Source organism: Sinocyclocheilus grahami, unplaced genomic scaffold (assembly GCF_001515645.1).
Source record: "Sinocyclocheilus grahami isolate Dianchi unplaced genomic scaffold, SAMN03320097.WGS_v1.1 scaffold342.1, whole genome shotgun sequence".
In the NCBI taxonomy this organism is placed as follows: domain Eukaryota; kingdom Metazoa; phylum Chordata; class Actinopteri; order Cypriniformes; family Cyprinidae; genus Sinocyclocheilus; species Sinocyclocheilus grahami.
In genome coordinates, this window is record NW_015505521.1 from 775,686 (window position 1) to 790,066 (window position 14,381).

Consider the following 14,381-nt stretch of genomic DNA (forward strand, 5'->3'; position numbering starts at 1 on the left):
ATTTTTATGGAAGTCAATGGTGCCCATCAACTGTTCGGATACTGACATTCTTCAAAACACATTTGTTTGTGTTCAGCAGAAGAAAGAAACCCGTACAGGTTTGGAACAAGTGGAGGGTGAGTAAATGATGACTCATTCTAGAAGTGAACTACTCCTTTAAGAGATGCAGGGAAATAAATATTGATTTGGTTCTCACGATAATGCATGTGTTTATTCACTGCAGACTTGGCGCCAGTAGGGGGAGTGCGCTTATTAAAATACAACCTTGAAACCTTATTTTAGCCTACGGTACAGAAAGAAGGCACGCTGAAGACGGTTTGCTCTGCTGTGGTGATGCACTGGTAGAGTAACGAGTTCAGTTTAGTTAAACACGGCGTGATGCTAAACTTACTGGCATCTTATCTTTCTTAGCAAGCTACACATGAATGCTTACAGAAAAACGCATCACTGCGGCATGATATGCTGTATTTAATCGAAAACTATTTTAATCCGTATTTCTTCACCTAATTATTATACATATAACATTATATAATATCATAAATTGAGGTAACGTAATATTTTCACTTTTAAAAAATGAGTTTGTTGGTGGATTAAGGACTAAGAACTGCAAAAATGGTATATCGTGAGCATTTTTTAAAGGTACCGGTAACCACCTAAACCTAAAATGTATCAGGTTCGTACAATAAAAATTAAAAAAACCGTGTTGTCAACTATTGACTTGAGAATATAGCTAAGAATGTAAGTTTTACCACAGCAGTAATATCAAAATACAGTGCTGATATAACTATCGCTTGTCAGTGGAACTGCTGCAGGTTTATTTTCCTGAAGGTCATAGTAACGGTCAAGGCTTACTGACAAAACAGGCGCGTCTCCTCGAGTGTGCTGCTCTGATTGTGATTGGAGGATGGAGAAGAAACGAGAAGCTTCCAGAAGAGAACAGACTGGCGCGCTGTGAGTGTGTGTGTGAGCGAGAGAGAGAGCGCGAGACTGCGAGTGTGCGCTTTCTAGAAGCTTCTCGTTTTCAATAGTGGGTGACAATGTTTTTATTTATTTATTTATTTATTTTTAAGTATTCTACGCATACTTTCAATTAATATTGAGTGATAAAACAATGCTTTTTAAATTAGAATTATTATTATTTTTTTAAATGAAGTATAACTCGTCACACTGCTCGATACTGTTCCTGATTCAACCCTTTTCAAAGAATCTCAGACATTTTAATCCATATTCCGCTGAGATTTTGTTGATTATTAACCAGGCTTACGAAATGATGAATGACTTTCCTCAAATACCGCGGACAGATTTCTCCTTTTTATATTGCCCCTTGTATAAATATACAACTGTCCTGTGAAGCTTACCGTACTAATCCACCACAAACTGTGTATATTATTGTTTTATCTTTAAAAGTTATGAAACCTGCCAAATCATGATTTTTTTTTCTTGTCAAGAAGCTGCAAACCTTATGAAAAAGCATTGTAGGCAAAACATTAAGATGATGTAATCAAATTATAATACCAATATCACAATTTTATACAACACCAGATTTTAAATAAACTTCAAAATTTATTAATGACACGTTTCGTGCGCTCTGAAATAGTTTGTATTAATGTCTATGTTACATGAATTGAATGAACAAGACTGTACTCCAAAAGAAGTGTGGCCTGGTGCACAGAAAAGCCCAGTGTTTTCAAATTCAAGTTTTTACACATTCAAAGCAATATTTCCAGTCCTTCCCCTAATCTTCATTCACATGTGTGGTCCAGATTAGGAGAGTCCGGATGGTCTTTATCTTTAGCTCAGGGTGTAGAGTCTGTTGAACTTGTCAGGCGCTGGTTAATAAAACAAAGAAAAGTCAAAAAATGAAAAACATAAGCCATAAGATTACAAGAACCGGATTCATATCAAAAGGGCAAAAAAAGGTGTGGTAGTAAAAATATATCTTGCGTTTTGGCACTAATCAAGTTGAGACAGCATAACACTTAACATTTATCTCCCAACGTATTGCTACACCAACAAGCAAAGGCATAATTCAACACCAGAGAACAATGGCAGTGATAACTGTCGCCTGCCTTCTCCAAAACGCTTTCTTACTGAGTAAATGTGGCCACGATTTTACTGTCAAAATGGCTTGCACCTTCGTGAAGAGCAAAATTTGGACGGAGAGAATGGTTTTAAAGATAAGCGTTGGCAAATATGAAGCTACCAAATAGTGATGGTCTCTCGTACATTCCCAATGCTTGCAGAGTTAGCTGTGGAAATCCTGAACCCATCAAACCCTTCACATAGGTTGACTCCAGCCAAAGGCAATATGGGCAAACACAAAAACAACACAACCCTTTTACTAAAACAAAATAGAAAAATAATTTAGAGCCAAAAAATCTGGATGGCATTTCATGGTAAACAAATACTTTACGTGATGGTCTAAGCTTTGCTTATTTTACAAACCCTAACAAAACGACTGCAATAATGCAACAGTGGTGGTTGATTGAGTACATATGAGCACACATGTATCTCAGTTTAAACAGAGTACACCTCTGCAAATGTGAGTGTATTAGTTTTTGAGACCCTGAATGCATCTGCACACAGTTTTGCGTGTCCATCATCAGATTCCGTTCCCCTCTCGTCGGCGTTACATTGTCCCAAGAGGTTCTCCAAAATGGATCTTCTGGCCTGCTTTCAAATTAAAGGTAAAATCCCTTGGAGCTTCGAATAACAGTACAATAGTCGAGCCCAAGTTGAACTCGCCCAGGTGCTCTCCTTTTCTCATGCTCACACCTTCCTGGCTGTTGTTTGTTACGTAGCTGAAGTCGTTGTAGGTTCCTTTGTTGTATCGTGGGTTGTTGGTGCGGAGCTCCTAAAGAGAGAAAAACAGTTGTTAATTGTCCATGCACTAAAACCGAATTAAAACTCCAACTATCCTCCAAATCTGGTACTTATAACAGATGGGGAACCTCTCTATTTATTTTAATACAAATAAAATCCATTAGATTTAGGGAAAATATGCCATTTAAAAAAAAATAAGCACAGTCACGACTTAGTGAGGTCACATCCTGCTATTGAAATACCACTTATCAAGTCAGGATACAACAAACAGGTGCCACTACAATCTACTGTCAAACTCTCATCTCACCCATTAACCCACATTGTTACACAAGCCCACAACTGTCTAGTGGTCTGATTGCGAGCAGTAGAAATGAGGCCAAATCCACTCTTAGTGATGTAGCTCAATATTCTGCTAATGCTGAAAAACCACAAATGGTTTTTACAGAAAATACATCATACGCCAAACAAGATCGATTCAGTGGCAATTCACAAATGAAACCCAATATACTTCAAGCAAAAGAACTGGTGTGATGTCATTTCAAACAAAGACCAAAATCAGGTCAAAACTAAGTTCCTTTGGAGTTCATTTCGGGAGTTCTAACCAGACTGCCAAAGTGAACTTTGCAGAAAAGCTTGCTCTGGCTGGTAAACACCTCTGAACTACCATCGGTCTGTGGTGATTACGTAATAGTTACATCAATTCAAAACCTACATCAGCTTGGGCGCCTGTTGTTGTAGTTCGGTCTCTTTTTTGACAATGGATCAGGACATTGTTGCTACCTTTTGGACCAACTAATTATTGCAAAAAAATTCAAGCCGCATGAGTGAGTTGAGCATACAGGGTATGCAAAGTTAGACAAATCAGGATGTGCACACAGTACGCACTTACTATGCTGATTACTAAATTTACGTTCTAACGCACACTGTACACATACCCTAGCATTCACAATTTATTTTTTTTAAGATTTACTTTTGGTGTTTTTGCCTGCCTTCATTATGATAGGACAGTAGCTTGACAGGAAGCGAAATGGGAGAGAGGTAAGGGAACAAGAAAGGTCCCGCGAGCTGGGACTCGAACTCGGGACACCCGAAGCACAATGGTGCTATATGTCGGCATGCTGCCCATGAGGCTATCGGCGCCAATATAATGAGATATTTTGAAGAATGTTCATGCTGCTCTTTTTCCATACACTGCTGTGACCAGAGGTTGGCAATCAAAAAAAAAAAGTTAATTAAATTCAATAAAATTGTAAAAAATTCAATATGCCGTCTAAACTGACTAAGGTCTATGGTCGACTAGTTAATTAGTGAGGTTGACAGTTGAGCTTTAATCTGTTTAGTGGTGGATTGGAAAGGGTAACATTTAGAGGAAAGAAGCAAGTCTCAAATAACTAAGATATACAACATCTTGAAGATCATTTTTATATACTGAAAATGTGCTATATTATGGCTCAGTGTTATTTTTATATGGTATTAGTTATACACCATTATAATATTCATTAATATTTTGAATAAGCTTTTATTTTTATATTTTTAGTGTTCAATTGTAAGTTTCAGTATGTACTATTGTCATTTATTTGTGAGGTGTTGTGGAGAGATTAAAGTATAGTCTGTTGCTGATTCTTTATGGTGCTACTTGTCCCCGGAAGCTCTTCAGACCCAACAGATGACTGCTTTAAAAATAGCTGCAGTACAAAAATGTCTCAACAAACAGCTGGAAGCCATGAACTAGATGTTGCACAACAACAATATTTCTAATCTAACAGCTATGAACCTTTGAATGAGGAGAATCACCCTTTCAGTCAAAGCATTCAGGATACGCTGAAATGCATAATTTTGCCTTTGGGATATGCGTAAGTGGTTTTGCCGTGATCTGTACTGGAGCTTTTCCTAGTTCGTATTCTACAGTAGATGGTGACAGTTATTTATGTCACACAAAGAGCAAAGACTGAATATGCAGATTTCAATATGAATATTTCAGTCTGGCTAACACAAAGCTAGTGTATGTCATCAGAAAACCTGGAATATGTTTTTGTCAAATAAGAGATGCTTAGACAGGTCTAAATATCTCATTTTATGTTCTACAAAAGAATGTCAAACAGATTTAGAACGACACCAAATGGCATACAGATTTTTGATATGCAAATTTCTAAGGCCACTAAATTATCAACATGATCCAAAAGGCTTTTTAGTATAGTTGTAAAAATGGTCCTCTTCAGGTTGTTGTACACATCTATTTGCTTTATAATCATTACTAAAATGTTAATGTAAGAATAACTTTTATATTGTTAGTAATATTTCATGATGAACACTTACTGGACTGGAGCAACTTTGATTTACTTGATCGTCCATTCTATCGTTTTAATTTGAAAAATCATGTTAAAATCTGATTATCAAATATGATACATTTACTCATGAAAAATGTAAAATGTTAGTAAAAAATTAACAAAAAATCTAAAAAATAAAAATGTTTTTTTCTCCTCGAGTAGGAGTTCCACATTCTCCTATATCATGTATCAAATACAATACTCAACATGAAACACATGCACAAATGTTTTTTCCCCGTTTTTTTCTAAAGGTTCAATAAATTAATATTTGGTTAATATCGGGGGGAACTATCCTTTTAAGCCTCGTTCAGACTGTCAGCCCAAATCCGATTTTTGTGCAAATCCGATTGAAATCCGATCATATTTAAATAGTCTGAACGGCAACGAATTAAAAAAACTCAGATTTTTGCAAATCCGTTTCGAGCTACATTCATATGTGGTTGGAATCCTATTCAAATCCCATTCCTGAAAATCCGTTTCAGTCTGACCGGATTTAGCATAGCTTTTTCACATTTTCACGCCACGTAAAACGTAAAAACGTCAAACGTTTTTGTAGAAAACATAATGAACGTCTTTACAGAAACAAGCTTGTGTTGTTGCGAACTGCAAGTCAAGCGGAAAAAGACAATATACTGCTAGTATACACACATCTTTAAGTTTTGAAACCAGCGGAGATGGCAGCACGGAATAAAGCCGCACATTCCAGCTTCCTGCGTTTCTGCTGCTGCCTCATAAGACGAAATCCATAAATAATCCAGCGCGAAGGCAACATGTTGTCATGTCATAAGACAACATCTGTATTGCAAACTGTATTGCTGTTATTGTTGTTTTTAGCATTGGCATAACAACGCAACGGCATTGCCATAGTAACCAACGCACATTCCCTAAAACGTAAGAGTGCTTATGGACACACAAACCGGATATGAACAGTTGCAATACACTGTGTGGACAGTCAGTTATTCAAATCAGATTCCATCTGGATATGCACAAAATCAGATTTGGGCTGACAGTCTGAACGAGGCTTTAAACACTTACCGTGCGTTCACACCACCGCCGTCGAGAGCGTCAAAGTGGCCGGAAGTCATTAATTTTCAATGTGAGCTGGCGTCGAGCAGCGGCGCGGTGCGACTTGGACGTTGAGGGCGTTGAGGAGAGTTGAAATCAGGTCAACTTTATGGTAATGAGCTATGACGCAGTTCGGCGGCAACCAATCGGAACGTAGAAGTCCACCGCTTGAGAGGATTCCAGAGAACGCCGTACTGTAAACTTTGGTTTCGACCACATTAGTTCCCAAGCAAAATGAAGGAGAGGTTGATAATTGCTGTGGCGGGTTTCCCAATAATCTGTGACGCGTCCCTGTTTGCGTACAGGGACATAAATAAAATAAAAAATGATGCGTGAACCAAGGTGTCTGCGATTGTTGGTGTTCTTGGTGAGTTGCTTATGTGCATTAACATTATAGGAATAATAATCTAATGATATAATAAATAATAGTATAATAGTCCCAGTTCACTTTTAAACCTTTAAATCAATTTTCCTGATTATACTTGCATTACGTTATGTTTTTACCTGATTATACTTACTCAACATTTTCAATGCAGGACTTTTACTTAAGAGTATTTTTAGTGTGGTATTAGTGCTTTATACATTATGAGGTGAAGGATCTTAATACTTCGTCCACAACAATATTTAATGAGGTTAACTTAACGTTACCCTCCTTGTGGTCAGTGTGCACAAGATCAACAAGTGTTTGCACTTTGCGACCCCTTTAAATACAAGATAAGCATCCAATCTACGTCAGAGCATCCACGAATCTTTCTACAGCGTTGTTGGCAGGGTGGCCAGAGCGATTTTTGACGCTCTCTACAGTGGCGGTGTGAACGCACAGTTATTCTCCTGCAGGAGCTAAATAAGAGTGATAGTTGTATTTTACCGCAGAGCAAAAAAGTTCTAACCTTGTCAAAATAGATGCGTATAGATCCTACATTTGTCGCTCCTACAGCCGTGAGTGAAAAGAAGCCATGTGTCCACTCCCCACTCAAGACCACCCGTTCATTATGGCAGAAAAGTTCCTTGATCCAGCGCGCAACTCCTGGGTTCACTGACATCAGAGCACCTATAATAAATGCAAACATATCAGACCACACTCTGTGCTTCAGTTATGTAACTACGCACTGCTCAGTCGCCATCAGCTTAGAAAAGAAGCTTATAACTTAAGCATATAAGAACTAAAGTCTCTGTAGCTTAATCTTTTTATAACAAATCATATTTTCAGAAAACAAAGCAAAATACAGAGAACATATAATGCCGCTGACCTGGGAAGTGGCGTCTGTGTGCCACCCTCCAGTCTGTAGGCGAGTGGAAGCAGTGGTAGTCACCTGGAGCCAGATAAACTACACAGTGAAACAACTCATTCCCCTCTTTAGTGACCAGGGCATCCTGGTAAGTGCCAGGATCATCCTCATCTGAACATGGCAAGGAATAAAACAAGACAAATATAAGAGATTATCATCAATAATTTTTAGGAAAACCAATATAAAACATACTGGCGAGTTTTTTTTTTAAATCACATGGCCTATAAGTTTAGCTAGATTTACCCATGTAGGGCATATTGATGTCAGATCAGATTTTATGGTTAGGCATATGTCTTTCAACATTCATATCAATCAATAATTTTCCTTTGATTTTTAGAGGTGCACTACAGTTCAAAAGTATGGGGTTAGTAATATATATCAAACTTCTTTTGAACTTTCTATTCAATAAAGAATCCTGAAAAAAATACATAAATTTATCTCTTTTCAACACTAATAGTGATTAATAGTAAGAAATATTTCTTTAGCAGCAAATCAGCATATTAGAATGATTTCTGAAGCATCATGTGACACTGAAGACTGGAGTAATGATGCTGAAAATTCAGCTTGGAATAAATTACACTAAATTACACTAAATTACACATTTATTAAAATAGAAAAGTTATTTTAAACTGTAATAATGTTTCACAACATTACTCAATTTATATATACCGTAACAGTAGCGTACAGTAGATTATGCTTAGTTAGGATACAAAGTCTGACATTAAGCTTTTCCAGGTACTGGTTATATTACGTCACTTAGTGCAAAATATTTTAACACTATAATTTCTTAAAAGTATTAGCAAAATGTGATGAGGCATCAAAATATGAAGTCAACCATACAGTCATGTTTACAATCTAAAAATGGATTTGGCCGTTTAGAAAACCTTGAGTTAAATGTCACTTTTCCAAATTGTCTAGTGTTAATCTTCTGATGTTCCAGCATCAAAGGATTTCGATCCAGGAGCATGTCCTACTTGGTCAAATGATAATTTGAGAGACTTACTTCTGTTAGCAGTTAAATTCTCGGTCCAGTTGCGCGGCCCGAGGAACGTTTCTAGAGAGTAGGTCACTCCCTTCACCTGCTCGACCTCACAGTTCTTCACACGGCCAAAATGAAGGATCTTGCCATCAGCTGGACTGATCTGCAGAGCAAATGAACAGTCATAGTGAATTAAACTAGTCTGCAAGTATCGGTGTTGATAAATTGTTTATTTGGAATGTTTTCTCTATACTGTATTAAAAACCAACATGAGTAGCTGGAATATGCTAAATAACATTAGATTATTATTTCAGACACCATAATAATTATTTTGAAGTTTCCTGCTAAACTGGTAACAATGCTCCTCTTAATTACATTTTCTTTCAAACTTGTAAAATATTTAGATGTTGAATGGCTCTACTGAAATGAAAATTCGGTGCACATGCTTACATACCCATTCTCCTGGGTTTGCCTATGAATGAAACAGAATGGGACAACAAAAATCTATTTGAAGAATGGCTTTTCTCTCCGGTTACAAACCGAGACTCACCACGCAGTGCGAGTCGCACACCGGCCGAACCTGTGGTTTGAGTTTGCGCCTAAAAAACTCGCCCAGGTTTCTGTAGTGCTGTAGATCCTCTACAGCTGCTTCCTTCATATTGACTCCAAACGTCCATATATACAATCTGAAGATAGGTTTCCGTAACCAAGTTGGCAGGTCCACCTGGTTCAAGCGACCCCAGGCTCTGGAGAGGAGTCTCGTGGGTATGGACTTGTAGATTGTAACCTACATCCCAAGAGACAGAGAGTTTGGAGATGCCATGCTCAAATATCTATTATATACAAAAGCAAACTCTTGCAGAAAGGCAAGTAAACGCAATTAATGATCTTCCACCTGCAAAGCAAATGCATACATTGCCACTTTATTAGTTTATGTATAATTTGACAACAGAATACTTTATTATCATAAGTCAAATATCAAATATCAATATCCCACATCTGATTTTGAATGGAATGCAGCATAAAAATAAGTGATGCACTGAAATTTCAGCAGCTCAAAAAAAGGTTTTTGGTTTCAGCCAAAATGGTTTGAATTATATACTTTTTTGGGGGTCTGTATCTACAAATGTATATTATTAATATTACATTTGCAATTTGCACACAATGATTACGGATTTCAAATTTATTTTTGATATATTTTTTAGGGGGGGGGGGCATAAAGTTAAAAAATGTGGAGTGATATAACTTTTTTCAAATATATCATACTGAATAGAAAAAGCATTAATAAGTTTATAATTAAAAAAATTCTTGAAACTCTTGAGTATTTAATTAAGTGGCATAATTTTTTTTGGGGGGGGGGTCAGTTTATCGATAGATTGCCAAGGTCAATAAGTCTCTTAAAATTTCAGATAATTTGACCTTTTTATAAAAAGGTAAGGTTAGTTTAGGATGTAAAATTTCATGTGGTGCGACTCCCCAAGTATGTAATGATATTTATGAAATTTGTACAAAAAAAAAAAAGATGTGTACACTCTGCACTGTTAATGCAGGTGAGCATCTAAAGGATTTTAAAACCTGCTGCACTGAGTCCAGCACCTGCATATAGCTTTACATCACCCGCTGTGCACCATGTGCTCCAGTGTTTGGATTCAAAGAGTGTTTAGATCAGTGTAGCTCACTGATCATTATTGATGTGGGCAAGGAGTGATCCTAGATCAGTGCAACAGAAAGCATGGAGGATGATGCTTGACAGGAGCTGGCCTGAGTGTTCAGAGTAAGTGGATTACTGTAGTTAGTTTCAATCCCAGCTGACAGACAGGAGGCTAAATGTGGACACTCTTGGAGTCTTACAGGGTGGTGGGTTGTAGATGATAGTCATGGGTTTAACAAGCAGGAAGTGGAAGATGTCCAATGTTTCCTGACCCAGAAAATACTCTTATAGAACCAAAAGTGTGTCATTATACGTTTTTAAATGGTGGAAAAAAAGCCAAGATTAATACATTTATACTGATAATATATTAATTATATAATATATTATTATTATTATATATTTAAATATATTTTATTTAATTAAACTCCAGTTGCTAGTGGTAGTTTTGTTTTAATTGCTTTATTTGTCTTATGTGGGTTTGGTATTGAGCAATAGTTTTGGCAATTTGACAATATTTGGGATGCAATGTTCCCGTTTCTTTTTATTTTTCAGGCACTGCGAGGATTATTAAACAACTATAATAAATAACTCCTTTCATTAACAAAATAAAAAAAAAAACTGAACTATGAACAATGTAAAAATATTAAATATATACCCTCTAAGTATACTTATATAATTACTTATTAAATTAGTATTACTTTTTACCCACTATACTTCTATACACTTATTTACTTAAATATACTTAAACTTTATTATTGTGTACTGCAAATATTATTGGCTCTGATGATAAATTGCTTGTGAAGTTCCTAATTTGTAAGTGGATAAAAGCACCCGGCCACCCGCTAATTAACTAAATGTAATGTTAACCATTACTATCAGTGTGGCAGTTATACGTATGTACAGCTCCAACACAAGACTTAATAATTCATTGTCATGACGCCAAATTAAAAGTCCTGCATGTCTAAAATCTCTGAAGAACTACAGATTTACATTAACAAACCAAACATTTTTCTGTTTCTCTGTAACTTCCTGTCTGCCACTGGAGATAGGGTATCTGCTTCAGAGCATCAGCATGGGCTGACTGGTAATTTTTTTCGTGGGAACTGAACAATAGCGGTGTCAGAGCCACCGTGGCACGATGCCCTCGACTGGGTCTAGGGACAAAGTGTTCCTCAGTTCAGAGCTGCACCGTGGGACAATGGCTCTTTTCACTCGAGTCCCAATGGAGCTCAGCGGGTCCATATGCAAGTAGCCATCTGCTGATAGCAGCAGCCATTTCTGCTGACCTAACATCAGTTTTGTTGCTTCCTTTCTCTAGGTTATGATTGAAAAGAACTGATCCCAGATCAGTGTTACCTAGAGCATTATTCCTTAATGGTTCCAGCAATGTTTCCTATAATCATAGACATTACTGACACACTTTCAACCACAAGGTAACACCTGTTTTGCATAAAATCTCAAATGGCCATCATACACTGATGACACACTGATGGATGGCATTTATGTCTCTGGATAGTGAGATTTTGCACACTCGAACACACACAACATCAGCCAGTAGGCTCTAGCCAGTAGACTTTCCACCTGTACTTACTCTGCTTGTGGGCCTCCAGCCCACTTTGGCAAGAGGTTTGAGCGCTCCAAAGGCCAGGATGTAGTAGAGGAAGGACAGAGGCCATGAGCGAAGGCGGACAGTAGGCCGGGACATGCAGCTCAGCTGGCCTAGTCGCCGCCGTAGGGCCAACTGTGGGAACTGCAACCTGCACAACACATCCATGATTCCAAAGTGCACAAAATACACAGACAGACACATGAAGAATAAAGAAGGTGGAAATTAAAGATGTATGTGCAGATGATGGTCTAAATGTTGTAGAGCAGGAGTGCCCAATCCTGTTGATGGAGATCTAGCTACCTTCCTGCAGAGTTCAGTTTCAAACTTGCATCAACCGGTTTGTAATTATCAAAGGTTCATGAAGATTTTAATGAATTGGTTCAGGTGTAATTGAATAGATTTGGAGCAAAACTTTGCATGTAGACCTCCAGAAACATGATTGAGCACCACTGTTATAGAATGAACCTCTGTCAAGACCATGTCTGGATCATATTTCACCCTAAAAGAAATAAGAATGGTGTGAGATTGGGCAGGATGATTTATATGTATGTCCAGAGAAAACTTGCTGGAAAAAAGTATTTCTGCAGTTCCATTTGTTGATACTATTGATAAAATCTTTCTTTTTCTTTTTTTTCATGACAAATAAGCATGTATTTCCACAGCTATCACCTCAATGCAATATAAACATAAATGTTATTAATCACTTCTTATTTTCATAATTACAATTAATATTACTACTTATAAATATAATTAAATAATTAGTTATGGCAATTGTGGAAACATGTTTAAATGTCATTAAAATGTTGTCATGTATTTGTGTAATTACAACACAATTGTAACACATAATTACAAAATTATTTAGACATTAGTACAGTAATGAGAATAACCATTGAGAATAATAGGATTATTCTATAATAGGAAAAAAATGTCCAAATGTGAAATTGGGTGAAAATGAGCTTAATTTTCATGAAAATGTCACAGTCGGGTAAAAAAAAAGAAGTTTGTTCTTTTTTAAAATATAGTTTCATTTTTTTTTCCTTTTGATTTTAGGGTGAAATGTTACCTAAACATGCTTTCTTGAGATTCGCCATATAACACAGAACTAGGCTGTTCTATCAAAACAGTAGAAAGCAGGAAGGAAAGATTTAGAAAACATGCATAAATATCCACACAACCCACTCACGCATACCAAAGACCAAACACAAAGACACTCATACAAGAACACATTAAACAGCAGAAGACAAACGCTAGAAAAGATACTTGAGATAGGAAAGGGACAGGAATAGCAATTCTCCACTGTAAACTTAACCTCATGGTCGTTTGCATTGCTTCTCTTAACTACACTGACCATATACTCCCTTTCAGCTCCATTCCACTTATATCAGTCTAATCAAAGGCTGCTTTCACCTGCTTAACACCTTCAATCTCATTTAGGGTGTATCGTCACCTTCCTGCTACACTTGCTCTAGAAATGGTACATGAGGAGAAATACGTGACTGAAGGCCTGGGCCAGTCTACACGATAAAAGGCCACATTTTAAACAACATACACCTATTTAACCAACACAAACATGCATGTTTTTATAGGTCACGCCGAGTAGGATGCTTGCACAGACCTACTAAAGCCATGAGGGATATCCGCCAATAATCTTTTATTAATTTTTTTTGTGTCCATTGTGCTATTTTTAGCACCTGTGCGGGGGGATAACATTCCAGATCAACACGACTGTTAGGGGAATGGAACGGCGCATGCAAAAAAAGCTGCACCTCTATCCAGGTCCTGTTGGTGGAACATGTCGTCTTGTTTGGCTACAACTGCTGGCTTTTCATTGAGTATGACACTAAGAGCTAGTGCTTCAGGCTAAAGTGAGATTAGCTTTAGTGTGTCAGTAAAGTGGGTCATATTTGGCACTGAAAGTGATGACACAGCACTAGCTGGGTCGACACGGACCTTCCAGGGCTGCAACTACGTGGGCTATATACAGCTCTTTTGTCTTGGCCATGGTGGAGTTTGGAGTGTGACTGTTTGAGGTTTTGGACAGGTGTCTTTTATACTGATAATGAGTTCAAACAGATGCCATTAATACAGGTAACGAGTGGAGGACAGAGGAGCCTCTTAAAGAAGTTGTTACAGGTCTGTGAGAGCCAGAAATCTTGCTTGTTTGTAGGTGACCAAATACTTATTTTACCGAGGAATTTACCAATTAATTCTTTAAAAATCCTACAATGTGATTTTCTGGATTTTTTCCCCTCATTTTGTCTCTCATAGTTGAGGTATACCTATGATGAAAATTACAGGCCTCTCTCATCTTTTTAATTGGGAGAACTTGCACAATTGGTGGCTGACTAAATACTTTTTTGCCCCACTGTATAATATATAACACTGTGTCCACCCTAATCAGGATGAAACCCTGTTCTAACCTGTGGACAGAGGAGACTTAGCCACAGGCCTAACACAAACACTCAATGTGTCACCTGACTTAGTCAGGTATACTCACAACTAGGGTTGGGTACCGAAACCCTATGTAACCGGTATGTACTAGAACCGAATCAGAATGCAGATTTCGGTGCCACTTAAATGCCTGAGCGATCGATTGAAATATTGTCCTGGTTCTCCGAAATGAACGTAAGCAGCATGG

The 14,381-nt window shown here is 37.4% G+C and overlaps 1 protein-coding gene across 9 annotated transcripts in view; it reads right to left on the reverse strand.

The window, feature by feature from the left end:
• Positions 1 to 1,543: 1,543 nt before the first annotated feature.
• Positions 1,544 to 14,381, reverse strand: part of LOC107603197 (phosphatidylserine decarboxylase proenzyme, mitochondrial) — a 31,159-nt gene continuing 18,321 nt past the window's right edge. For 5 of the 9 annotated variants that reach the window (XM_016295934.1, XM_016295937.1, XM_016295935.1 and 2 more), the window contains 6 exons: positions 11,726 to 11,891; positions 9,034 to 9,270; positions 8,508 to 8,646; positions 7,466 to 7,615; positions 7,106 to 7,266; positions 1,873 to 2,854 (listed from right to left, as the gene is read on the reverse strand). In XM_016295934.1, coding sequence (XP_016151420.1) covers positions 2,630 to 2,854; positions 7,106 to 7,266; positions 7,466 to 7,615; positions 8,508 to 8,646; positions 9,034 to 9,270; positions 11,726 to 11,891 — 1,078 coding nt within the window. In that variant the 3' untranslated portion in view covers positions 1,873 to 2,629. Of the gene's footprint in view, positions 2,855 to 7,105; positions 7,267 to 7,465; positions 7,616 to 8,507; positions 8,647 to 9,033; positions 9,271 to 11,725; positions 11,892 to 14,381 lie in introns of all 9 variants that reach the window. The other 4 variants (XM_016295932.1, XM_016295933.1, XM_016295931.1 and 1 more) reach the window with 3 other exon arrangements.